This window comes from Ixodes scapularis, unplaced genomic scaffold, assembly GCF_016920785.2.
Source record: "Ixodes scapularis isolate PalLabHiFi unplaced genomic scaffold, ASM1692078v2 PGA_scaffold2__306_contigs__length_199485367, whole genome shotgun sequence".
Classification (NCBI taxonomy): domain Eukaryota; kingdom Metazoa; phylum Arthropoda; class Arachnida; order Ixodida; family Ixodidae; genus Ixodes; species Ixodes scapularis.
In genome coordinates, this window is record NW_024609857.1 from 153,692,921 (window position 1) to 153,718,590 (window position 25,670).

Consider the following 25,670-nt stretch of genomic DNA (forward strand, 5'->3'; position numbering starts at 1 on the left):
CTAGTCATTCCCGGAACTTATCCTTGATTTCAGCTCCTGCCTCAGAATTTTTCCGCTTTCAGATTTTGGTAGAGAATTCATAAAAACCACGCCGCCGTACAGGTGCTTGTGGGTCGATGTTTGACCTGCGAATAACACAGTAACACCACGACATCAAGGATTGTGAAATAACGTTCGGCTAAAATATGTGCCCCAGAAAACGGGTGCCCAGTAATAACAAATAGCTTTTCTTTATGTATATCGTTTGTTCATGAGTATTTTATTCTTACGTCTCATGTTATATAAACACAAAATCAACCCTTAAAAAAGAGCCCGTGCGCCTTCTATTCTAGAAGCTGACAAATCTTGAGTGAACTTTGCCGCCCTCCTAGGCACCATCGAAGTAAGAGACGATGTCTAACTCACGTTGAATGTAAAAAAACTCGAGGCCGATATATTACTTATTCTCATAGTTTATGATTGGGGAGGGAAAGGAAAGCTTGGCGGGATTGTTGTGTTAGCGTTCTGGTATATTCCCGCTGGCGCAGCTGACCAAGTAGGCAGCGCCCGTGGCATAACGGTTATCGCGCTTGTCTTCCACTCAAAGGGCTAGGTTTAGATTCCTGGCAGCGTCTACGCATTTTTGTTGACGCTGTGATGTTCTGGTAAATTCGAGAACCGTCTTGATGATTCGAGGTTAAATTGTTCTCCGCACCGAACCTTCTACGCCGAATATTCCAGAAGCCAACGCGTGTACAAAAAAAGGCTCCGGGTGGCGAGCCGGAGTCCGTTTCACCCCAGCGTTCGACTCTGCTGTCACGCCGACTTCGAGGCCCGCGACGCTCTGCTTTCTTCTGTTCCCTTTTTAATTTTGGGCACAAGTTCGCCCCATTAAACATTTAGTTTCTTCAGTTATTTGTGTCTACTGTTCTATTTGTTTTTGTTCTATTGCCAACCCGTTGTATAATGCCCCACGGGCCCTCAAGGAAAAATAAATGATGATTATCGCCTCATCAATCGTCATTCGTGACAATATTTTTTATTTATATGCACCTTGTGGGTTCGCGGTGTTTGGGTGTGATAAACACGCACATGTGATACAATAGCTTAAAGTTGTTAAAAGGAGACGGAAGCAAGTGCCGTGGAGTGGGACACACTTATTATTTCGCTAATTATTACATTATATTCGAATTTGACATCTATAAAGCGAAACCGTTTATAATTAAACACTTAACTTTCATATATATATATATACAACACGGGCACTTCACACCATCATACGTGGTCTCCGAAGAGGATATAAACAAATATGTGCAGATGAATGAACTGTACTTAATCCAATCCATCAAAGAATGTAAGTTTTCAGGAACCCGCAGAAAGCCAAAAAACGGCGGAGCCAGGATTTGAACTCTGGGCCTCCCAATGTCCGGTCGGGTGTGCTAACCTCTACACCACTCCACCTTGGCTTTCTGGCGTTTCCTATCTGTCTTATTAATGCACCAGAAACGAAATGTATCCAATCGGAGGTGTGCTGGAAAGACACGCCGCCGCGTGGAACGCGGTACGACGCTTAGTGTCACGTGGTACCTGCTCGTTTGTGCTCCAGAAATCCTCCCACTGTTTGTCTCGTCCCGTGTACATGTAGTATTCTTTGTTTATGAGCTTTAGAGACACGGTATCATCATCATCTGCGAGAATCAAGAGCCACGTTATTGAATATACAACACGGGCACTTCACACCATCGTACGTGGTCTCCGAGGAGGATATAAACAAATATGTGCAGATGAATGAACCGTACTTAATCCAATGAATCAAAGAATGCAAGTTTTCAGGAACCCGCCGAAAGCCAAAAAACGGCGTTCTCATTTATAGCTGCCAAGTTAATACTATGTTGTTTTAATTGTAGTCTAGCTTGAGTTTTTACATTTTTTCCGAAGATAAGGCATGTTTCCAATAAGTTTGTTTCTATGATAATCTGATCATATTTGTTAGCCTCCATGTCCAAGCAGCTCAAACTAACGCTTCCTTCCGGATAGAAATGCGTATTACTATAAACAAATATTTGTTGCGTGGATCGGCTACACGAAGAAAATCGAAAGCCTACCTGCTACGAGTTCTTTCAGTTCTTGTTCCAGACTGTCTAGGCATTCTTCCTGGGATCCCTTGACAACGACACAAGCGACGGGAGCCTCCCCGTACTTCGAACTGGGTATGCCGACCACAGCGGCTTCCAGAACCGCCTCGTGCGTGGTCAAGATTTCTTCCAACTCGGCAGGAGTTACAATGTTCCCCATACATTTTATCATCTGCTTGAGCCGATCTACGATGTAGATCTGTCCATTACTGTCATAGTACCCAAGATCCCCTGTGAGGAAGTGCATAGGTTGCAACAATTTTCTAAGTGCAATGAATGATTGTCGTGGCTAAAAGCAGTTACTTGAGAAACGTAATCACCAGTTTCAATGCAGGGACATTCTCAAATATAATTATATTCCTAGCTCCGTCCGACATTTGAATTGTTTCCGTCGTAGCGTTAGTCTTTTTTCTTTATAAATATGTTTCTCGTACTATATAATTTTCTTAATTAGAAATTGCTATTAATGGTTTTCAGATATTTCTTGATATATTGAACATCTACCTTTTCTACTGTGTAGGTCTGCATACCCTGTAACCATCCTGCCTTAACGTTTCAAGTTTTTCTTTTTTTAATTTTATATTGTTCAAAATCTTCGCATGCTTTATTTCACGTTTATTTTGCAAATTAAAAAGAAGGTTAAATTTATAGGTTTAAATGTCAAACAATTATTAGCCTTTGTTCTTAGATTGCTGCAGGAAAAAAATTGTTGAAAAGATGACAAAATTTTTTTTAAGGCACTTAATTCAAAATGATCTATCCTTCACCGTTACTTCACAGGTTATTTGGCAATTACAACTGGACATTCTACAATTGATTTTTGTCGAAATTTCTGAAATGACTGAAATGTTCCAGTCATCGGTCGCATGCATATCGAGTACGAACGAAATGATGCCGGGGAGCAAAAATAAAATAATCATGTCGTAACCTCGAAGTACGATCAAATTTGGTACGACGTTTTTCTTCATCGACAATTATCAAGAAATGGTTGGCTTGACGTTTAAAGTTCCAACGTATTCTGTTTCCTCGTACTGATGAGTTCGTTTCTATTTTCCTAACCATTTCTCACATGTCCCTCTTTGTCACCTTCAACGCCACATCTCTTCACTTTTATAATTATCCAATGTAAAACATTACTACAATAACACATTTATTTGCCGAAAATAATTGCCTAAAAAACTCCGCGTTCTAGATGGGTTCAATTCTATGTGAGGAAATGTGCTCCTTCCATTCACTTGCCCCTCTTGCACAGGAGCAGAAATGCATAGGGCTATGTACTTCCGGTAGTATATCAGTACACATAACTGGGGTACACTGCCCTACGTGTTTCTGCAACGAGGCAGGAGGTGCAGGTTAATCGAGAGAGCCTATTACGCACAAACTCCGCTCGTACTGCAGACATATGGTTCAATTATAATGCCGCCTTGTATATTAGTTGAGGAACAATAGACGAATACTACGTTTTGTACATACTCTGAGCGTATCGAAATAGCATGGTATCTTACACTCAAAAGGTTCAAAAATAGAAAAAAAGATATTTGTAAACGCACTACTCAACTAACATGGGATTATAGGAGGCGACTGATTCACAAATGCTAGACCACCATGCGCACTCGCACTTGGGACACATCACGGCCTAGGTTAGGCCCATTGGATAAATTTAGATTTGAGTATTACAAAGACCTTCCCCAATCTTACCCGTGCGAAGCCAGCCATCACTGCTCAGGACTTCTTGAGTGGCTTCCGGACGACCGTAGTAGCCCTTCATAAGGGTTTTGCTCTGAACCACAAGCTCGCCTTTTTGATAGGGGCCGAGAGGATCTCCGTTGAAGAGGTCGAGGATCTAGGTAGTGATTTTGATTATACTGAATATGCGTTCAGGCGACAACTCATTAGATGTATGAAACAAAATGAACAATGCAGGAGACCCAAATTTGCAAGCAAAGGAGGGACCTCCTGGGCATTACATACGCCAGGTGTTTCCAGTTTGATGTTTGACAAATCTTAGCAGTAACATGGATGCCTCTCTCCACAGATTTTGAAAGAAACAGGTCGTTTTTACCAGATGCGCTGGTAAGGACCAGCAAAATAACATGTCATAATTCGCAAGAAATGAATGTTGTATAATTTATGGTGACTGGAATGTTTAGGTCGTGAATGGTTCATGAGGTGGTTCATGTTTTATGATCATGAGCCACTTCAAACACGGATACGGAAAAGGAAATATACAAGCCAAGTTTTTTTTCTTTGCTTGTGAAGAGCAGATAAACAAGTAAATGTATCAAGTTTACTTGCAATTATAGTATAATGAGAGCACTAATAATACCACTCCACTCGAACCAAACTCATATTTCTCTTGCCATGTAGACGTGTGGCACCATCCGACACCACTCTGTCAGTGCAGATCGCGGTTCGTCGTGGAAGATGACCTTACAAGATAAACAAATAACCTAACGAGAGATCGCATGTCCTTCAGGCTTTTCACATACTTGGCCTTATATCAAAGGCGGAGGCACAGCCAGTTCCTTTATTTTGTGTCGCTGAGCGTTAAAAAAAAGTTTTGAATATGATGAATTTTTGTTTGGCCTCTTGATAAAAGCATGTTCACTCATTCATCACCACAGCACATCAGTGCTGTTAGTCAGCCCTGGAAATACTGCTTATCTTGTTGGCGCAGCGCGGTCTGCGCACAATGATAAAGATGCATCACTGAGAATGGGCTGCATCAATACTAGTTTAAGTTCAAGTGAGCTCTGCATCAACGCCATCTATACTACTGATAGAGTGCTGCGATGTTGCGTCAACCGACTTTAAGCCCTAACCAATAGTTCAACTCAATTAGAAGTGCCTCCGGTAATGAGACTTAAATCTACACTGAAATAACACAACAAAACTTATTTTAAAGGAGCTATATGGAACACGTGTTTCAGAAGATAAATCTTCAATGCTGGTGGGCAGAGCTCACAAGCATAACCGTTCTTCAGAGTAACAAAAACTCCTTCGCACGTAAAGTGTTGGAGGCCTTGGACATTGAAGAAAGCGCAGAAGATTGCGTACCTCATCGATTACGGTTCACAAAAAAGAGCGACACTGGACGCGGCACCGCGAGCCTCTATGGTACTGGCTGTTGCCTTTCTGCGATGTCGCGGCTTTCAAGAGCAAATAAAAATGATAATAATTATTATATCTCCGGATTGCCACACATCGTTGAGTATTAAGCAAAATGTGTTTGTCTCGTGTTTAATGTGCCGTAGGAAGAAAATGCCTAGGTTCGGGGGGAAAGAGGATAAAATGAAAGTCAGTTGTTAGTCGCCGTAGCGATTGTGCAGTCTTTTTCTCTCTGCTCTCGTGTTTCTTTTTTTTTTTTTTTGCTCAGCTGATCTGATTACCAAGGCTATGTTTGACCAGGCTAACGCGGTACTTGTTGAACCTCGCTGCACGAGAATTTGTTGAAGCGCCAACATGCACCTCTTGATGAGTCGCTGTGAGGAAAGAGGCCACGGGAATGACAAAAACAAAGTCGTTGTGTTGGTGTGACGATACAGTTGAATGTGCAGGTTTCTTGGGCATACGCCTTTTAGCCCCAACACTTCGTGTTCCATTAAGTTTGCGATTATCAGATAGTTTATCGGCACCTGTTTCCAGTGATGCAACCTCACACTCGTTAGGATCGCAGTCGCACTTTTCCGAGGTATCACTGAACAAAAGCTCTCATCCTGCAGGACGGGAAACAGCTGCCGAGAAACTAGTCGATAACCGCATACTTCATAAAACACAATGTGTTAGGGCTAAAAGACGTAAACCTAGGCGAACTTTACATTGAACGATATGGGCACATCAAAACTCCTATTGTGTTTTGCTCATTACGTAGGCAAAATTTTTTTCAAAGATACGTAGCAAGAGGTGCATGTTTGCCCTTGAACGGATTCTCGTACAAGAAGGTTCGTCGCGTACCGTGTTGGCTTGATTTAAAATAACGATCGGCAAAGCAAGGGTGCTATAAATCTGGAGTACTAGTCTGAGTGACCATTCTCCAGGTTGCAAATCGATGGACGCTGCGAGCTGGTAGCGCGTTCGGCGTACGTGGTTCTGCGTTCACTTGACTTTTCCGTTGCGGCGTTTTTGCTCACTCCCGGTCCCAGAAAAATCGTAATTGTTTCGTTATTCGCCTTGTCTGATATCTAGGGATTGGAAGAAAAGCGTACTTACTGCATCGCGCGTAAGTGTGGAGCAATCCACGACAACGTGAGCAATGATGGTGTGGAGACGATAGCAGACGACAGATACACAACCTAGCGAAACCGAAACGATACTACCTGTTGACAGTCTCTTGTTCCCAGAGTGCACCTGAACCGCTAGGGCCTCTGCTATTTTGCATACTGCCCATTTCGCCTGCTCTGTACTCTTACACAAGATGGCAACGCCCACAAGACTACCAAGAATGCAGAGTCGATATTCTCTTAACGTCGCTTACTTGGTGGCGCTAGGCCGAAAGATTCAATTACGGAAAGTAGAGAAAAGAACAAAGGAAGGGCGAGACATCTTTTGGTTATGCTTTGCTCGTCTCTGTTTGCATCTGAAAGAAAAGTAATCAAGTAAAGAACTTCTAGACTATCGCGTGTGTGGGAGGAGAGAGAATCCAGTTGCTTTGGTGGCAGCGATGCCCTACGCATTGCCGAACGTTCAGTGTCCACCCAAATGCAGCGCAAAAAGTCGGGATCAGATACCAAAGTTATATCTACCAGAATAAAATCTTGTGTGTACATACCATTAAAATATTTTCAATAGAAAAAAAAACAAAAAAAAACAGCCAACGCAGCCTGCGAATACATGGAATTGAGTATACTCTTATTCGGAGATCGGACCTTAATTTCTCATGGGAATTTTGAAGAAACAAACGCACAGTGTTTTAGCTTTTAAATTCGATAACGATAAGATCTTATTCTTACGAATCAGTTCTCGATCGTTAGTGCAAAAATCAGGCAAATGTTGGGCTTTCGGCTAAGGGTAATATTAGTCTTACGTTGTGAAAACCCAGTTTTGTTTTTGTCTCAGACGCCATACATACGTTTCTTTTTGCCTTGTTTTCATTATTGCGCATCTTCTGACTGTATTTTGGTGCATGGATATAAGGGTGTTCCTATTTGTCTCCAGAAAATAGGAGGATCCACTACTAAAGGCTGTTGGTGCATGGATATAAGGGTGTTCCTATTTGTCTCCGGAAACTAGGAGGATCGATTGCTAAAGGCTGTTTGCCTAACTGTGTCTTTAAAAAAAATGCGTGATAAAAAACGCTTAGGGTATAGTAGAGCGAGAAATTTCTTTTGATCATACATACTTGGACTTTGGTGCCAGCACAAGGAACGCCGACGTTATCCATGCGGATTTTTCCAGCAGGAGTGCAGCTTATAAGAGCAAAGGTTTCAGTCAAACCGTAGAAGTTTACGAACGAGTTCACACCAAAGAACTCGCAAATCTCTGTTCCTAACGATTCGCTGATCATCGTCCCTCCGACTATGATTTTCTTCAGGCTCACTGCTGGATAGTTGTTCGTTCTCGCTTCGTTGACAATCCCTCGTAGCATTTCAGAAGTGGCAAAAATCACGGATATCTGGGAATAAGGCGAGTGTTCAACTATATATTTATGTTGTCATGATGCAGTCCATGGAAATTTGTTTTTTCTTTGTTTGTGAATGCTGCCGGTTATTTTAGAATGACGTAGCGCAGATACGTCGCTCTGACGTAAGCAACGACTTAACGTTTTGCCCAGCAGAATGTGGTCAACGAAATTCGAGAGAAACGTAAAGATAGAAATAGAGAGACTTTGATGTAATATAGATATTATTGTGAAAAGTTATAAAAATTTTAGTTTCACTGTTGAAAAAGACAATTTTATATTCATTATCGTTGCGAACACTGGTGGGGCTAAAAGTGATCCACTGGAAGACCCGAAGCAATCAAGTTCCGCGGGCAAACAAAAAAATGTTAATTTTATTTTAATTGCTTTTGTGTAAGAACTAACTCTGACAGCTTTCGCTCATCTAAATAATTGCGCTATATTTGCTAACTTCTTTTCTCCCGCCTTCAGAGACAATACCGGTGTGAGTGCCTTGGATTTTCCAGTTTCCGCTTCCCCCCCCCCCCCTTCCCGGCAGTGTCAAATGTGCTTGACCTAGGTTTTCTTACTTGATGCGTAGAGAGAGTCTCCAAGAAATCTTTCCACGATAGGGAGTGCTCCGTAATTATCACCCTTACTCCCAGGCACACGCAGATGCTGTCGATCACAAACCCGGAGACGTGAGTGAAGGGATTCCAAGCAAGCATGATGTCATCATCAGCGAAAACCCCTGAAGCCCTGTAACATGGCACAATAACAGCCAACCAAAGGTTGAAAGACGTTCGTAGGTTTAATAATTTATAATATTAATAATAAATTGTTTATTGAGCAAATCTTGTACATAATTTTGACCGAAGGCCCGCATAAGCGAGCGAGCGCTCGTGTGCGAGACCGTGGCAACCCAACAGAGTGCTCAAAATAAATACAACAATGGTGACACAAACATTTTTGCCAAGAACAAGCTATACATTGTTAACACAGGCAAATTGGAAACCAAAAAAGGAACAGTATGTATACACCTAAACATGACGAGACCACCACTCCTTTGATTTCTGTTTTGCGTCTTTTAGAGACTACAAGTCAAACAATTCTTCCGGAAGTTTATTAAAGTAGAATGGAATATAATATTTTCTTAAACGCTTCACGTAATTTCTGTATACCATAAAAATAAAAAAAGTTTTCAGAATGTCTCACATGTTTTTATCTCTTGACACAATACTTGAAATCGTTGGTATATTGATACTTCATTAAAACAACGTATTCACTTAATTCCTCTACCTGCAATATTTGTAGAGAGGACAATTGTGCACCCCTATCAAGTGTTTCAAATTTCGAATGATAGGCAACCCTATCTGCAATTCTATATATTAGTCTATTTAATTTTTTTCTTCCGGTGGGCAAAACAGTTTTCATATTGTGAACAGTGATTCCGTAACGCAAGACGGAGACTCCCAGTGCTTCGTACACTCTTTTCCTATGTGAAATATTATAGAGATTTCTTAGTTTGTACATAAACGCCAATACCATTCGTAGGCGCTTTACTAAAATTTAGACGTCTGCACTTCATCTTAGGCACTCATCAAAAGTTATTCCTAATATCTTGTTTCGATCGCATATACGACCGGAGAGCAGTGTTGCCAACCTATTTTTCGAAAATACCCCGCGCCAGCATCCATAAAACCCTACACTACCCTGCGAATGTTTCTTATTACCCCACATTTTATCCTACGACGCAAATCTTTGTTCAAATAATACTGTTGCATGGGTTATAATGATTCAGGGTAATAGTAATACAGTACAAAGCGACAGGGCACGCATGCACGCGCATACCCGCGTTATTCTAGAACACCATGCTTGTATGTGCGCTGTGTATCATCAGCACAATAGTGATGTAGCGAGCGCACAGACATCCCCAACCAACACGTTTAGCTGGGCTACGTGGGACCAGCACTCGCGGCGACAGACAAGGCGGCTTATTACAAAAGGAAGCCAATCCGAGCGGTATATTAGCTTCTTTGGGTGTACCGCCCAGGTATTCGTCAAACTAAGGTACTATTGCGACCAACTAGGCCATTACACCAGGGGAGGATAGGAAACTGGCGGCTCTTCCGTATTCCGTATTCGTCGATTTCAAAGCTCCGTGGGAGCTTTGAAATGGGTCTCTGTACTCGTCGATCATCGGTGATCGACGCTCTATGGGCGTGGTAAGGAAATAGTTAATTGCAACGCGCCACAGCAGAAGAGCGCCCAGGACAAGTGGTAGTTCCAGGTCCAGCTATGGCTGTCTGCAGCATGGGTACCTTACGTCAGCGCGTCGAAAAGCCCAGTTGAACAGGTGGTCCAACCATTCTGGTGGGCTCGGGATGGTTCCGCCCGCAATGCTACGTGTTTCGCAGGTGTAAGAAGGACCGCCGGATGGACCAGAGCCATCAGAGAAAAATTGGCGGGAACCTGTCCACTGGGAAGATATCTCCTCTGGCTCCAATCTCCCTCTGCACAACTCCCACTCCTCGCGGCTCTCCCACTTGCTCCAGCTCTCCAATACTCTCCAACTCAGAGCCGTATATTGGGCTCTGCTCCGACTTAGAGTGCCTTCATACACACGCGCGGTTTTGCTTGAGTGGTGACATCTCAGCCATTTTTCGACCCAATTGTTTTTTTTAAATCCATTTTGAAGTGCGCGATAATTTGGTGTCACTCAGCTCGAGCGCGTAACTTTGGATAAGGCATAGACGCCATTTTACCGCTCAAGTCACGCACCGAGTGCGCCAGAGAGTCATGCGCTGGCACATTCAGGGCAACCGTGGATATCTTCATCCTGAACAGACAGACATGTAGGCACCCTACTCCAACTTAAAACCCCTCTACTCCAACTTGGTGTGTGGTGCTCTCTCTTAGCACGTCTTGTAACTTGTATACTTTTGTTTTGCATGATGTCGTGGTGTGAGTTGCAAAGCTATGCGAAACTTGCGCGGTATTTATTTTTTTACTGTGTTTTTGCTGGTTTTATTATGCTCGCCGTTGAAGAAGCAACGTCCGAAACTACCATACCTTTGGCAGGGAACTGGCCGGACGGCCCTACAACCCTACAGTGTACCAAAAATGCATAAAATAGCCTACAAGTAGGGTAATTACCCTACGGTTGGTAACACTGCCGCAGAGCAGTCGCAAGAATTACAGTCGGTAGAATGCAGATAGACAGGACGCATAAGGTTCACTCTATTTTTTATGTGTCCGGAAGCACATTTAGTAGGCCTCGGTTTTGTTCATAAATGTTTAATTCCAGGAAAACCAGTCTACTAACTTGTTTATATCACTTTGGAAAATGGAAACTTCATCTTCGTAATTTTTATGGGACAATAAAATTGCAGTGTCTTCCGCATATTGGTATAACTGAGAATTTAGAGACAATTTATCTAAGTCATTTATATAAATGTTAATATCAGAGTACCTAAGATAGACAGACCCCTGCGGTGCGCCGGGAGTAACGGACAAGGGTTCACTTATGCTTCCTCCTCTCCGTACAGGTTTCGTACGGTTATGGAAGTAATTTTCAAAAATAAAAGCTGAAGAAAAGGTCCACTGAAGCCCATATTTGTTAATTTATTTAATAACAACCGTGATCAATTGTATCGAACGCTTTTCTTAGGTCGGGAAGAAGAGCTAGGACTGCGTGATTATTCTTTATGTTCATTTAATGTAAACAATTAAGTTTCCATTACACTGTCCAATACAAATGACGGGAAGTGCCGGTTCTTAAGAAAACGGCCAATTCAAAACTGCAAAAAGGAGACAATAACAAAAGAAACAAAAAATGATATGCCTGGCTCTTCTAGGGTGCGTTGCGCATCGGCCAGCATCACGATTTTATCTACGACAAGGATAACTCGGTCAGTGCAGGCGATTCTTTGATCAAAAGAAACACATTCTTCACTAGCACAAACTTGTTATTTTGCGCGCCTAAATATCTATCCTCCTTCCGTTCATAGAGGGCCAATGTGTCTTCGTCTCTCATGTGGCTTCATCTTTTGTCAATTGAACGGTCCATTCTTGCACTTGGACCCTCAAATTTGACGTTTTAGGATATCAGAGGACGAAGGCACACTAATTCGCGGTTCCAGAGTGGCCGACTTCAGTGTGCAAGCCTTTCGTTTGTCGAACTACTAAAAGCTATATTTTAAAATTCCAGCGTGGAACTTATTTTTCTGTAGTAAAATTTATTGTACTAATATTCCCATTGTGAGTTTATATATGAGCGAAGTTATGTGCAAGTATTGAGTTAGGTAGGCTGAATTGGTAAAAGGCAGCGTGTGTGCTTTTTTACTCTATAGTTCAATGAACAATAGGAGTGAAACGTCGAATTTACCTGTTCAACCCTATTGAAAATAATACTTCAGTCATGATGTGCTAGGTGACGCTATCAACGCTTCAAGTCCCTTTAGTTCATTGAACCCCTCAGCCCTACAATGCCCTTCAGACCGTCAGACCTTCAAACACCTTCAGTCCGTCAAAACCTTCAGCATTTATGACCCCCTCATCTCTTCAACCATTTAGACAGCTAAATGACAGTGAAGCCTTGACGAAAAATACTGTTTAAAACGTTAATGAAAGGGTGATTCTATACTCACGACGTGGTGCACCTCGACCGGCAAGGGCGATACGCACGAAGCGGAGAGCTCATGCCAGTTAGGTCGCCCTTTTCAGAGGCGCAGTAGGGGACGGCGCGTGTATCACTGGGACGCGTGCTAACCCACCCGACCCCTCGTTTACGCCACCTGACCCGGAAACACTGGTCCGGATCGCCCCGCCTGTGGCTGAATCTCCGCTGTCTCCCATTGCACCTCCGTAAAGGGAGCCCCATACCGGGTAGTTCAGCGACGTTTTGTCGACATTTGTTCTTTACTGTGATAAATATAAAAAAAATCGTTAATTTTGCCAAAGGTTTTACAAGAAAAAGTATGCCCGCCCCCTTGCGAATTTGATCCTGGGTCAGCTGAGTGTGAAGCGGCCACTTTACCACAAGACCACGCTATAGCTTATGCAAACGGTCTTGAAATTCATTTTATACGTGACCCAAGAAATTCGGCGTCGTGCGTATAGCGACTTTCGGTCGAGGTGCACGACCTCGTGTGTATACCTTTGCGCTAATAAAAATTAATTCAGACATTGATTTTTAACATGCATGTTGCAACTTTAAAATACGATAAGAAGAAACGTTTGCTCAAACCGCGGCGAAGCAGCTGTAGTCAAAGCGATCAAACCACATAAAAACTCGTTTGCGGAGAAAAAACGGGGCTAGATGCTGGTGACAAATGCTGTATTTCGACTGACTATAAAAAAGGAAAGACCTTTACAAAGCTCTGTAACGCGAAACTAGAGCGCAGCTGTTGATAAGGAGGAAGGGACTGTACGGAGGGGAGGGTATTCCTTACCTCCTTCCCTCATCCTCTCCTATATTCTTCCTCTTCTTCCTATCTAGTCCTCCTCCAATTCCTCCCCTGCTCCTTTCCTCCTCACGCTAAATCTGTTCATGATGACTTGACAAAAAGTATGTGACGTCATCTTCGCCGCTAAATTTAGCGCGAAAACTGTTTGGTTTTTAGGTAGTGTGACGTCAATTTTCCATAATGCAACGCGCGCGGTTACGCCGACGCCGACGGCAACGCCGACGGCGTAGCTCAACCCGAAAATAGGAAGCTGCGCTCTAAAAAAGGTTTTCTACAAACGAATAGCAAAACGTCCCCCTCCGATTTTTTCCGCGTACCGTCTCTCCATCGTGAGCGAGAACTTAGCGAAGAAAAACAGTGTAAGGGGCGGAAACTAGGACCGTTTAAGAAGAGATGAGGGTCCTCCTTTCCAAAAAGGTTTTTCTCGTGCGCTCCGTCTCCCTGTACGCTGATGCCTCGCCAGGGCCACGACAGAAAGGGACGGGGCAGCAACTCCTAAATTTTCAAAACTCGTCGCGGCCGCCCCGAACATCTGCATCGTCTCCTACGCGGGCGACGGACCATCGGACCTCTTGCCCCGTTGGTTATCGGTGACTGCGAACTTTCTTTAATATGCCCATCGCACGGTTGCAGTTGTGAGCGTTTGACAGCGTTCGGCAGCGTTGCATTGTGAAACGGGTTTCCGCCCCCGGGTCGTCCCTGCTTCCTATGAGGCGTGACATCCAATTTAAGAAGCAGCTTGGTGCACGGCATGCGAGGCCCAGGTGTTTTTCCTGGTTGCTTGCGAACGCGGCGCGGTAGGGCGCGTAGGGGCTTTTAGCCTCTCCCCGCCGCTGATGCCGCCCTAAGAAAGAGCAGCCATGCATGGCATGAAATAAATACGTTTTTTTCAACTTAACTCACAAAATGACCAAGCGGCTTTCCTCACGCCTATATCGTGAAGGATCACGTGATTTGTCCCACAGACCCCCTTAAATGGTTTTGATGGGGTATGTGGTTTCACGGAAAGGATTCGGACAGACCCCAAGGCTTCTCAGAGAGCTCAGACAGGTGTCTTGCAACCTTTAGGAATTCTTAAAAAGTACGCCAGTTCCCTTACAAATCTTTGGCGGACCTTTCAAACCCATCAAACATTTTCGATCAGTACGTCAAAACATCTCAGTAACCCAAGTTTGCCTCATGAACCAATTTTCAATAGGGAACAGTGCACATATTTTTTACCATTTTTTTAATCTTACAAAATAAATAATGAGAGACGATCATGGGGCGTGATGTGTTAAGACAGCGCTAGGTGTACTGCTTATTTGACAATATGTCGATGACTATCATCATATCGTCGCTAAATTTTCCCGCCAAATTTAGCGGGCAAACTGAATAAGTGGATAGGTCACGCGACGTAAAGTTTTCCGTAAACTTAAGTAGGGAACTTGAATTCGTCTGTTCCGTAACTTCAGGCCGCGTGACATCAATTTTTCCGTAAACTTAAGTAGGGAACTTGAATTCGTCTGTTCCGTAACTTCAGGCCGCGTGACATCAATTTTTCCGAAAAACTTAGTGGGGAAACTGAATTGTTTCTTAGGTCACGTGACGTGAATGTTTTCTTTGAATGTATTGGGGAAACTGAATGGGTGCGTACCCCACTTTACGTAAATATTTTTGCAAAGTTTTTTGGGCAAACTGAATATGTTTACGCTCACGCCTCCGCGAAATCGGGGGCATGAGCCCGTGACAGCTATCGCAGTAAAGACACTTGTTCAACAAACAACGTACATTAAAGCACGGTAGCAGGAGACGTAAGCTTTGTGGGACATTTGCACGGCTTTTGGGAGGCCCGTGGTTCCTGACGTGTACAGCATCACGACGACCTCCTCCGTTGTGTCAGCAGGCACGTGGGGCTTCAGACTAGCCTCCGAGTAGTCTTGGAACTCGAGGACGTCAATGCAACCGGGTGCTCCTCCAACAGAAAACAGCTTCTGCGAAGTAAAAAAGCTACCAATCGGTTGCAGGTTGGGTTCGTGAGTGCGGGCTCAACGGTTGGGAACCAAGGTTGTACAGATCCCTTCAGGCAAACCAATGTGTCTGAAATTATTTAATAGTTTCGTTTTTATGGCGAATAATATGAGAAATATTTGCTACACATCGGTTACTAAGATTGTTTATTCGCCCATAGATAAAGCCTGAAACGTTTTGTGCTGATTCACACATGTCCTTGTTTGTACATCACACACCAAATAAAAAGAAACCATGGGGTTGGCGAGAAACCTTAACGAACGATGTCTGTCATGCCCGTCAAAAGGCTGAGAAATTTTTCAAGTGCAAGAAAAATTTGAGTTACTCGCAAATTATAAGGACGAATACATTGCCGCGTGCATGAGTGCAAGAGATAAGGCGGCCAGACGAACCTTGGCTCGAGTCAGTTACTTACTCGCAAACATTCTAGGTCGAATCTTCGAGATGGCGAGTTTAGTAGATAAGGGGCCGAGCGCGGCATTGCTGATTCATGCACTAATTCATTCTCGAGATAGATAGCTGTCACGTTGACGCACCGTCTCTCCCTGCTGCCGCCGTCGATGCTCGCTGCTGCTTTCTCGACGTGTGTCTTTCCATTTTGTTCCTGACGCAAGTTCGCTCATTAAAGCAATATTTTCAGTTCATTCTTCAGCATCTCGTCGCCTTCATCTGTGACATTTCTGGCAGAGGTGCGTTGTACCTCATTCCAAGCCAAATGACAAGACAATGACCCCGCCGCCTTCGAACGTTCCCTCCGTTGTCGTTATGCCTATCGCATATCGGACGCCTGCTTCCTTCCACGGTGACATCTACAAAAACATCGAGAACTGGATCAATCAGTACAAACGGGTGGCTCAGCACAATGGGTGGACACCTGAACAGAGTCTACAAGACGCCTACTTTCCTCTCCAGTGCACAGCGCGACACTGGTTCGAGAATCATCAAACTTTATATATGTCATGGAACTAGCTGAAAGGAGAACTTTGCGGATGTTTTCCAGTTAGCACCGACGGAAGGCAGCCGATGACTTCTTTCGAACGAGGATGCAAGCCCCGCACAAAAGCGCCACCAGCTTCTTTGAAGATGGCTGAGATCACGTGCCGACTCAGAGGCCACAGACGACAAGAAGTTGCAGGTATTCATGCGCGTGGTGGGAGACGACAACTTTGGGGGCATCGTCCGCAACCATCCGGAAACAGTCGAATCTTTGTTCACGCAAGCAACGAACCTGGAACGCGCCTTCCAAGCACGCGCCTCCTACTACAACCGATATCCGGCCGTCGTTGCCTCGAGGCTGCTTAGCAACGACATTGACGACAGTACCCGGGACATCCGTGAGGTTATCAGCGACGTCGTTCAGAGTCCGCCGGCAGCAACTCTCCGAGAGTTGCTACCTGCGGCAAGTCCTCCGGCCTCCCTCTCCATCGCCGAGGCTGTCTGCGAAGTTCATCGGACGCTCCAACCAGGGGTTTCCGTCACCATGTTGGCCTGAGAAGAGCCGGCGCTGAGCTACGCCGCCGTGGCCCGATGACCGCCCAATGCTGCCCGCCAACACCAGGCGCAATTTCGAAGGGACAATCCAACGTCGCAGTAAGCTTGGTGCCAGGGAGAACATGTCCATTAGGCCCGCCCAGATCGACCAAACCCCAACAAAAACCAACGTCATTGTAGTGGAGCGGGCGAACGGCCGACCGACGCCCGCTCTACTACAATTGCAGAGACGGCCATCATGTTTAGAGGCTGTGGGTATAATATACAGATATCGCCATATGATTCCCAGTTCGGCCATGATACTCGTTTACAACTCTATTTTCTACGCTCAATATAACTATTGCTTTTTGGTATGGGGAAATACGACCTTGACTAATATAAATCAAATGGATATTCTTCAGAAGAGTGATTCGTACGATATGTCATACTAGCTATGACAGTCATACGAAACCATTGTTTAAAATATTTAATATTGTGCAAATTACAAGTCACTATAGTTACAAATTAGCCCTTGCCTATAAAAAGTCGTTTTGTACCAACCGTTTACTTTTATCGATCTCGAATCTTCAGTTCAGGGAAACGCTCTACAACACTCGTTCTGAAGATGCGTGGGCAGTACCGCACTCCAGGACCAATTACGGCGATCAAATGCTGAGATATGCACTACCGCGCCTTTTAAATTGTTGCAGTGAATTGGATATACATATTTTAAGTGGAACTCGGAAGGACGTGCTTTCTGTATTTGTTAAGGATTTTCTTAAACACGTTCTGGAATAGTTAAAGTATGAATCGATTGTACGATTTACCTCACTTTTTTTTTTGGTGTAGGAATTGTGAATTTGTATGAGTTTGTGTACGTGTATATATTTTTTCTCTCTCTGCCGCGGTACGGAGGGGATTTAGCTCACTTATTTTCGTTTTATTGGTGTAGAGATTGTCAATTTGTATGCGTTTGTGTACGTGTACATATTTTTTTTCTGCTGCTGTAGGGAGGGGGGCAGAGGCTCGTCAAGCAACACTGAGTTGCTTTTCTCTCTGCCTCCCCTCTCCAAACGGAGAGAAAATAAAGACTTTGACTTTTGACTTGACTTTGACTAGAGACGATGCCCCTAGAGCAAGCTGGGCATGCTAGGGTTTGCGCCCAATCACCCTCGACCATGCCTTGGGGAGCGACGTCGGAAAATCGAGTACTACCTTCGCCGCTCGATATCTCCTGAGATGTCTCCCCGGCAAGCATAAATAGCTTGCCTTCAGCGCGATGCCCCAAGTCGCCTCTTTGTAGGGCCTGCCGTGAAAGCCTGTCTCCCCTGCTTTGCCGGGAAGCTACGCGCGGCGATACTGGGAGGTGGTAGGGCCAAAGGCTTATGACGCAAATATCCTCCTTAAACGTCGGAGGGCTCTTACACTAGCGACGCGACAGATTGGAGCGATCCTATTGTTACGGTGTCGAATAACCGTCGACTTTATTCTCGACGGCAACGACGCGACGGCAGTCGTCGACACCGGAGCAGACTTCCGTTTTGAGTGGGAAGTTCCTCCGCCGCCTTCTGAAAGTGATGACAGCGTGGAACGGAATGCAAATACGATCCGCAGGCGGACGTCTACTCGCACCAGTGGAAAGGTGCATTGCACGTATAGACATCCACGGGGAGAACTTTCCATAGAAATTCGCCGTTTTCAAAGACTGTGCAAGGGACGTCATACTTGCAATGGACTTCCTCTGTCAATACGGTGCCGTAATCGACCTAGGAAAGAACAGGTTGACACTGCGAGAAACTATTCCTACGTCGGAAGATCGCGATGAAACGCAAGCCGCGGAACGAGTGCTTGCCGACCATTTGAACTGGCCACCGCTGTCAAGTGTCTTTCTGCCGGTCGGGATCAAAATAGCTATGTGCGGTAAAGCTCTGTTGGACTGCAAAGTTCAACTACTCCTGGGAAGAGGAGAGATGCATCTCCAGGGCCGTAACGAAGATCAAGGACCGGTGCACCAAAGCTCTTGTGTTGAACTTCCGAAAAGGACCGTCGGACCTGACAAAGGGCACAGTCGTAGGCCACGTCGAGGGAATGCACGACTCAGACGTGATCGCCTCCAGCTCAGAAGAATCCCCTTCAAAGCTGTACACGCGTACGCCGCGTTTGGAACTTGAGATCGACGAGACCCTCCCAGCCAATGAACGACGACAACTGACTGATCTTCTCGTTGAAGACAGCGAATCTTTTGCCACGTCATCAAGGGAACGCCAAACGAAGATTACCACACCTCCCATTGTTAGGGATAAACAGGCCCTTCCTATCCACCAGTCACCATACCGTGTACCTGTGAAAGAACGAAAAATCATCCGAAACCATGCTCACGAGATGCTCGAGGACGACATCATTCAGCCTTTACTCAGTCCCTGGTCCTCCCCCGTCGTGCTGGTAAACAAGAAGGACGGAACGCTGAGACTCTGCGTGGAATATAGAAGGTTCAGTGCTGTGGCAAAAAGAGACGTATATCCGCTTTCATGCATCGACGATGCACTCGATAGACTACGCTGCGCCCGTTACTTCTGATCGATTGACCTGAAGAGTGTCTACTGGCAGATGGAAGTCGGCGCGCGTAATTGTTAGAAGACGGACTTCGTCACGATCGGTGGACACTTAGAGTGAAAGGCGATGCCTTTCGGATCATGCACGGCACCAGCCACTTTCCAGCATGCCATGGAGGGTGCTAAATGGTGTGCTGGAGGGTGTGAAATGGCAGAGTTGTCTCGTCTAAGTTGACGACATCGTGGTCTTCTTAAGCCCCTTCAAAAAGAATCTGCGATGACTCTGCGCCATGTTCCAAGCCATCAAGACCACAGGAGGGACGCTCAAGCCTTCGAATTGTCGTTCTGCTTACAGAGAACCGTAGCCCTTAGGCCACGTCGTAAGCAACGAAGGTGTCTGTTCCTACTCAGAGAAGATACGCATAGTGGCTGAATTTTCACAAACATGGCACAAGAAGGCGGTGAGAATATTTCTCGGACCGTGCGCCTAGAACATGTATTTTGAAGGAGATTTTCGCAAAGATCTCTGCGTCGGTCACCCACCTTACGAAAAACAATGTATATTTTCACTGGAAACAAGAGTAACAGCGTGTATTCGATGAGCTGATAGACTCCAGACGCCTTGGATATTCGGCCATTTTTACCAGCATGCCGAAAGTGAGGTCCACAGGGACCCCAGTAATATGAGACTTCGCGCGGTTCTGGTAGAAATAGAGAAAGGCACAGAACGAGGTATTGCCTATGACAGTCGGATGCTCCAGAGAGATATTACTCCACGACAAAGAAGAAATACACTGCGGTCGTCTAGGTGATAACCAAGTTTCGTCCCTACTTGTACGGAAGTTCGTTCGGAGTGGTTGCACACCAACATCCGATCTGCTGGCTTGCGAACATGAAGGATACGTCAGGATGCCTCGCCCGATGGAGCCGACGACTTCAAGAATTTGACATGTACGTGATGTACAAGTCCGGCCTCAAGCACAGGGACGCTACTATAGGTCACGGGACCCCGTCGACTCAACTCCCGCCGGCACCAAAGACGATGATGAGATTTTTTTTCGGTGCGGTCAACATCGATGATATGGTGGCACTCCAAATAGACGATCCTGAGCTGCGCGCACTGATTGAACATATGGAAGAAGGAGGAACTATGGTTTCACCTGTGTTCTCACGAGCCCTGGCAAGCTTTCACGTCAGACAAGGTGTGATTTACGAAGAGAACTGCAAGGACAAGAATTTAGCGTGGCTCCAGGTAATTCCAGCCGGTCTCCGGCAGGATATCTTCAAAGCTCCTACGACGACCCGATGACAGGGCATTCTGACTTCTGCGGGACACTGGCACGACCCGCAAAATACTACTGGCCCAACCTCCCAAAAGCACAAGCTCGTGCCATGAACTTCAACGACGCAAGGAACCACCAACGAAGCTCGCAAGACTGTTGCAATCGATTGCACCTCTACCGTCTCGTTCCAGCAGATCGAAATGAATCTACTCGGGCCATTCCCTAAGTCGACGCAGTGAAATCGGCGAATAGTCGTTGCGACGGATGACCTTATCTGACACGCCAAGACGAAAGCCCTCCTATTCGAAAAAGTTCCGGAAGTCGCCAAGTTCTTCATTCAGTACATCGTTTACCATCAGGGCGCCCCTCAAGTCCCGATTAAGAAGCCAATATCAGCATTTACGGTTCAGCTGACTCGGGAGGTTCTTCGACTCAGTCACAGAAGCCACCGTCGAAAGAAAGAGTACCACTCGCAGACAAAAGGGCTCACGGAATGACTCAGGCTCAACAAGACCCCCGCCCACAAATTTACATATATGTCGACGTGCAGCATAAGACGTGGGACGAAGTGTTGCTGAACGACATGTTTGCTTATAACTCGGCAGTTTAAGAAGCTACCGGAGTGACACCACTATAGCTGGTTCGTGAAAGAAAAGTGATGTCTATGCTCTACTTAATGCTCAATGCTCAATGCTCAATGCTCTACTCTAGCCCTGGTGATCAGTCAACGACCAGAGGAGACGCGCCAGCTAGCACGGCAGCGGATTTAAGGCCAACAACGTGTCAACGCCAGCCAGTACAACCTCCGCTGACGTGACGTTCATCATAACCGGGAAACAGGGTGCGGGTGTGGACCCCGATACAACTCCGCAGCCTCAGCAAGAGCCTCTTGAAGCGCTAATCGTGACCGTACGTTGTGCTCCGTCGTCTCGGAGATCTGAATTACGAGGTGCTTCCAGACGGAACAGAGTCGTCAGGAAGGCGCCGACCGCGACTCCAGGTACTTCACGACGTTCAATTCTAGCCATTCTACACTCCATGAGACTGTAGATTCTTTTCCTTCCCGATAACTATTCATCTTTACTGCTTCTTTTGAGTTGCCTTGTTTTGTGTCGTGTTGCACCGAGGCGATGCACTTTTATAGGTTCGAGTAAAGCCGCGTGCATGACACGAGGAAAAATGCTTCTTTTTGCATCTAGAAGTTTAGTGTTTCTTTGGCCACTATTGCAAGAGATAAGGATGCCAGAATGAACTTGCCTAGCCAGTTTCGCCCTAGCTAACACCCGAACATTCTAGGGCAAATAGCTGAGACGATGAGTTTAGTAGATTAATAGCCGAGCATGATATTACAGATTCATTCACTGATTCACTCTAATGAAAGCCAGCTGTTACGTCTGCACACAGTCGCTCGCTGCTGCCGCCGACAACGCTAGCTGCTGCTTTCTGTATCTATGTACGTTCGTTTTGTTTCTGACACCAGCTCGCCGATTAAACCTTTATTTTTAGTGTATTATTCATTGTCTGTCGTCTTCACCCGTGACATTATAAACATGTTTATTTTGATCAACGGTAGTTCAGAAAAATAAAGACCATAGGTACGCACGCGTGTAGCACTTATTCTGATCGGCAGTTTATATGACGTCACGACGAGCAGTGCACACGTGAGTAATAAAAGAAAGCTCCAAAGCAATTATTATCGTTTTTTTATTTAGTTTCTATTGATTCACCTCGTACATTAGAATCGCTCAATTTCTGTTCAACTAGATTAATAGTACTAAGCGAATTTTAGTCATGCGTACACCAGGGCGCAATGCATGTTTGTGAAGTATTAAGGTAGTAAGGCTACAAAATAATAAATGCATTAGAGATAAAAGGTCAAAAACAACCGAGCAAAAAATAACATAACAGCCTCTCGCACCTTCTAACATTTTGCATAAATAATTAATATATTTTGTTCAATTCTTGATACGTTACTTGAACGTTGTCACTCTACATTAACTTATTCAGTGCCTAGTGCAATTGGAAGGGTGCCAAGACCTGCACGTTGATAACACCGATCCCAGCTATGCGCTGGCGAAAACAGCCTCGACCAGTTTATTTCCAGTACGTCTCCTTGGTCTGTCAGCGGGCGAAAATCAATCTGATAATAAAAATAATGCTTATCATTCGTATTTCATCCATTCCTGGCCCTGGTGAATGTCGTCTTGCAATGATTTTTGTACAACCGAGAGCCTAAACACTTTGAAACAACGTATTTGGACTTAAACTAACAGAAACATGGCTGCGTGTTGCCTTCGTTTCCTCTAAAAACTGCACGGTAACCGATCGAACCCGAGCTTTGAGCAACCCCGGCGGGTCAAATAATGTGAGAGCATACACATAGTAACGCTGGACGTGGATACTTTTATGAAGGTTAAGGTGCCACACCTTTACTCTGGTAGGAGATCAAGCAACATTGCTCAGATTAGACGCATCCACAACCAAGACTTTGCGTGCACTCGAAAAAAAATCTGAGAGGGCAGCGCTTCAATATGGTAAGTAATGTGGACGCTGTCGTTTGTGTCGCTGCCAAGAAGTTGCCAACAGATCACTATATTTGGCTCTGCCTGCCAACGAGGAGAGGCGCGCCCCCTTTAGGTGTCGCACGCTTCTAATTGATCATTGAATATTCAAAGCAATTGGACAGCCTTGTTAGATTAAAAGTCACCTGGTTGTCACTGAAATTCGTAGTGCGAAGGATCAAGCTCGACTACAGGGGTCCTCAAACAAACGAAATTATAGTCTCGTCGCTGGAATTCACTGCAGTTCACAGCACCCGCGTTAAGGTGCACAAAGTTTCTGTTCCCAATATCATAATTCCAATAATATATACGTAAAATTTTGACCACACTCACCTTAATGGTTGACGGCATGGTAATTTTCAGAAGATTTGGAGCTGTATTTTTGTCTGTGAGGATGTAATCACATTCGCTGTCTCGAATTGTGTATATTAACTCCCCTAAAAAAAGAGGGACATTTAAAAAGTGTGGCTTGCATTAGTTGTTAGTTTACAATTACGACAGTCATTCATGTCGTTTTCGTGACTTCTTGACACTTACTTGCAACGTAGGAGGTCTTTGCCATTACAAGTGTCCCTCCAGCGAATACAACCGCCAATCCTGCGGCTATATTATCGATTGTGTTTCGGACATGGGTGCATACCCTTGAGCCAGGCTTCAAGCCATGTTGCTGAAACCCAACAGCGTACCTTCGTATTCTCGTCAAGAGATCATTGGCGGTAAGGGTCTGCTGAGATTCAACCTGGAATCAATGATTCGGTATATACCAGCTTTGGCAAAATGCAAAGGCCGCAGCATAGGTTCGGCCTCAAACCTTTCATGTCTACATCGGTCTACTTAAAGCGTCAGGTAATCTTATTTATATTACACAAATCTCGCACAACTAACTTTCACTTTGCCACGATTTTGCCTTCGAGCTTGATACTCTTTTCCTGGCTCGCCTAACCTCCGAGTGAATTCCTAATTTATGTTGCGCTTTCTACTTCAGTAGTATAGACATTTTGCGGCAGCTGTGCATGGGCGCCACCATAACCGACCTTCAATTTTTGTTTTCTCCTATCATGTTTGCTTCACTTCATCATGACCAGAGCAGGGACGGTTATGTCCATTTCTAGATTCTACCTTGTCCTTCTCCCAAGCATTGGCTTTTGTGGAATCTCGTCAACGCTCGCTTCACAGACTCAACATCTGTGTAAAGCAAAAGAAGGTGAGCAATGACGGCTGTAATCTGGCGCGTGTCTAAAGCGTAAATACTATACCTCTCCTTTACTCAACTGTCGTTTTCAGACATGGAGGTAGGAGGCTTCTGGAGGCGACATGACGCCACCAGAGGTGTAGCCGGGGGAGACTTCTGGTCTGGAGGGACACGCCCCCAACGGTATGAGCCGGTATGTCACGTCCTCTTCTTCCTACCTCCATGTTTCCAGACAGTGTTTGCCCGTTGAGATGACGGCACGAACTATCAGCGAAAACTGAAGGGACGCTATTCATGGGTCGTCGGATGCAGTGTATGCATGCCTGTAGCGTAATGATTAGCCCTGTTTTATCGCACTCAATACTTTTTTTTATTTATTTATATAGGTGTCTTCAGGGCCCAGAGGACATTACAGAGGGGTGTGGTTAAAAATAACAGAATAAGCAAGAACACACACACACAAGAACAAAGCCAACAATGCACCACTGCTGGAAATAAAACAGAAATATCTGAGCCAAATATGCTTTAACAGAATAAATCATTCGATGAAACTTTACATAAACTATGTTAGCTAAAATGCTTGGAGGCGGCTCGAATGTGAGTACGTTCGAGGAATGAAGGAGCCAATGTATGCTGAGGATTCTCAGTGAGGTAGGCCTATTTTGAATTGATGATCAGAGCGCTGTAAAATAGACGACGGTTGGAGAAAAGGTAGGTCAACCGGTGAAGCGTTAGAATGAAAGCATTTGCAAAAAGACAAGGCTGTAATATCCTTTGGCATAATGGAATAAGAGGCAGTCATATCTAAGTTTTCATTGGTGAGACATTACACTTCGTTTCACATTCAGTCCAGACACAGCCGAAGCTACGCTCTGGAGGGACCAATCAGACAGCCTCAATAGCGGGCCATTATGGTGTTCGTCAAGCTTTTGCATGTTTAGCTCATCGCTGATTCAATTATAAACGGAAAAGGATCAGTGACTTGCGTGTTTGCCGCTGCTTGATTGGTTCAACTACCTTGTAGCGTCAGCTGCGCCATGACTTAAGCTGAAACGAAGCATAGCCGTGAGATCATAGAACGGAGCTTGGAACGTAACAAGTAAAAGGGCTTCCCCCCAGGTGAACACAAAGGACGGCATCAAATCAACTCCGGTGACATTCAACAAACCCCGCATTAATCAGTACTTGGCCATTTGCCTAAAAGTGAAGTGCACGTAACCTTTTGTTCTAATTGATCTTTTCCAACTGTCATGTTTCTTATTCACAATTGTAGCCACACCTATTTGACAATGACCATTCGCTATATTTGAAAACGAGGCAGATCCTTACAAGTTCCTTTTTTAAGTAACCTGAAAGTCCCGGTGTTTACAGTGTTTAAAAAAATTCTCGAATTATTCTTAATTCGAGATACCTACAATGTGTTT

At 44.9% G+C, this 25,670-nt stretch overlaps 2 protein-coding genes across 2 annotated transcripts; both read right to left on the minus strand.

Moving 5' to 3' along the window:
- On the minus strand, positions 1-7,835 carry LOC115309809 (luciferin 4-monooxygenase-like). Its single transcript, XM_042291591.1, has 4 exons — positions 7,453-7,835; positions 3,813-3,957; positions 2,085-2,345; positions 1-125 (listed from the first exon to the last, which is right to left on the minus strand). Exons 1-4 carry the CDS (start codon positions 7,696-7,698, stop codon positions 1-3), a joined length of 777 nt encoding a protein of 258 aa, XP_042147525.1. The 5' UTR covers positions 7,699-7,835.
- Positions 7,757-25,430, minus strand: LOC120840785 (4-coumarate--CoA ligase 2). The gene is made up of 5 exons (XM_042291592.1): positions 23,592-25,430; positions 23,388-23,491; positions 14,949-15,151; positions 8,301-8,469; positions 7,757-7,810 (listed from the first exon to the last, which is right to left on the minus strand). The coding sequence occupies exons 1-5, from the start codon at positions 23,614-23,616 to the stop codon at positions 7,757-7,759; spliced, it is 555 nt and encodes a 184-aa protein (XP_042147526.1). The 5' UTR covers positions 23,617-25,430.
- Between the last annotated feature and the right edge of the window lie 240 nt (positions 25,431-25,670).

What these genes read in the sequence shown, in the direction of transcription:
- LOC115309809 (XM_042291591.1), bottom strand. Translation starts at nt 7,698, where the DNA reads ATGCTACGAGGGATTGTCAACGAAGCGAGAACGAACAACTATCCAGCA. An exon ending in GTGCTGGCACCAAAGTCCAA is followed by an intron (nt 3,958 to 7,452) that starts GTATGTATGATC and finishes ATCACTACCTAG; the next exon opens with ATCCTCGACCTCTTCAACGG. An exon ending in ACTGAAAGAACTCGTAGCAG is followed by an intron (nt 126 to 2,084) that starts GTAGGCTTTCGA and finishes TGTTATTCGCAG; the next exon opens with GTCAAACATCGACCCACAAG.
- LOC120840785 (XM_042291592.1), bottom strand. Translation starts at nt 23,616, where the DNA reads ATGGCAAAGACCTCCTACGTTGCAA. An exon ending in CCATGCCGTCAACCATTAAG is followed by an intron (nt 15,152 to 23,387) that starts GTGAGTGTGGTC and finishes TTTACTTCGCAG; the next exon opens with AAGCTGTTTTCTGTTGGAGG. An exon ending in AGACTCTCTCTACGCATCAA is followed by an intron (nt 7,811 to 8,300) that starts GTAAGAAAACCT and finishes AATAACCGGCAG; the next exon opens with CATTCACAAACAAAGAAAAA.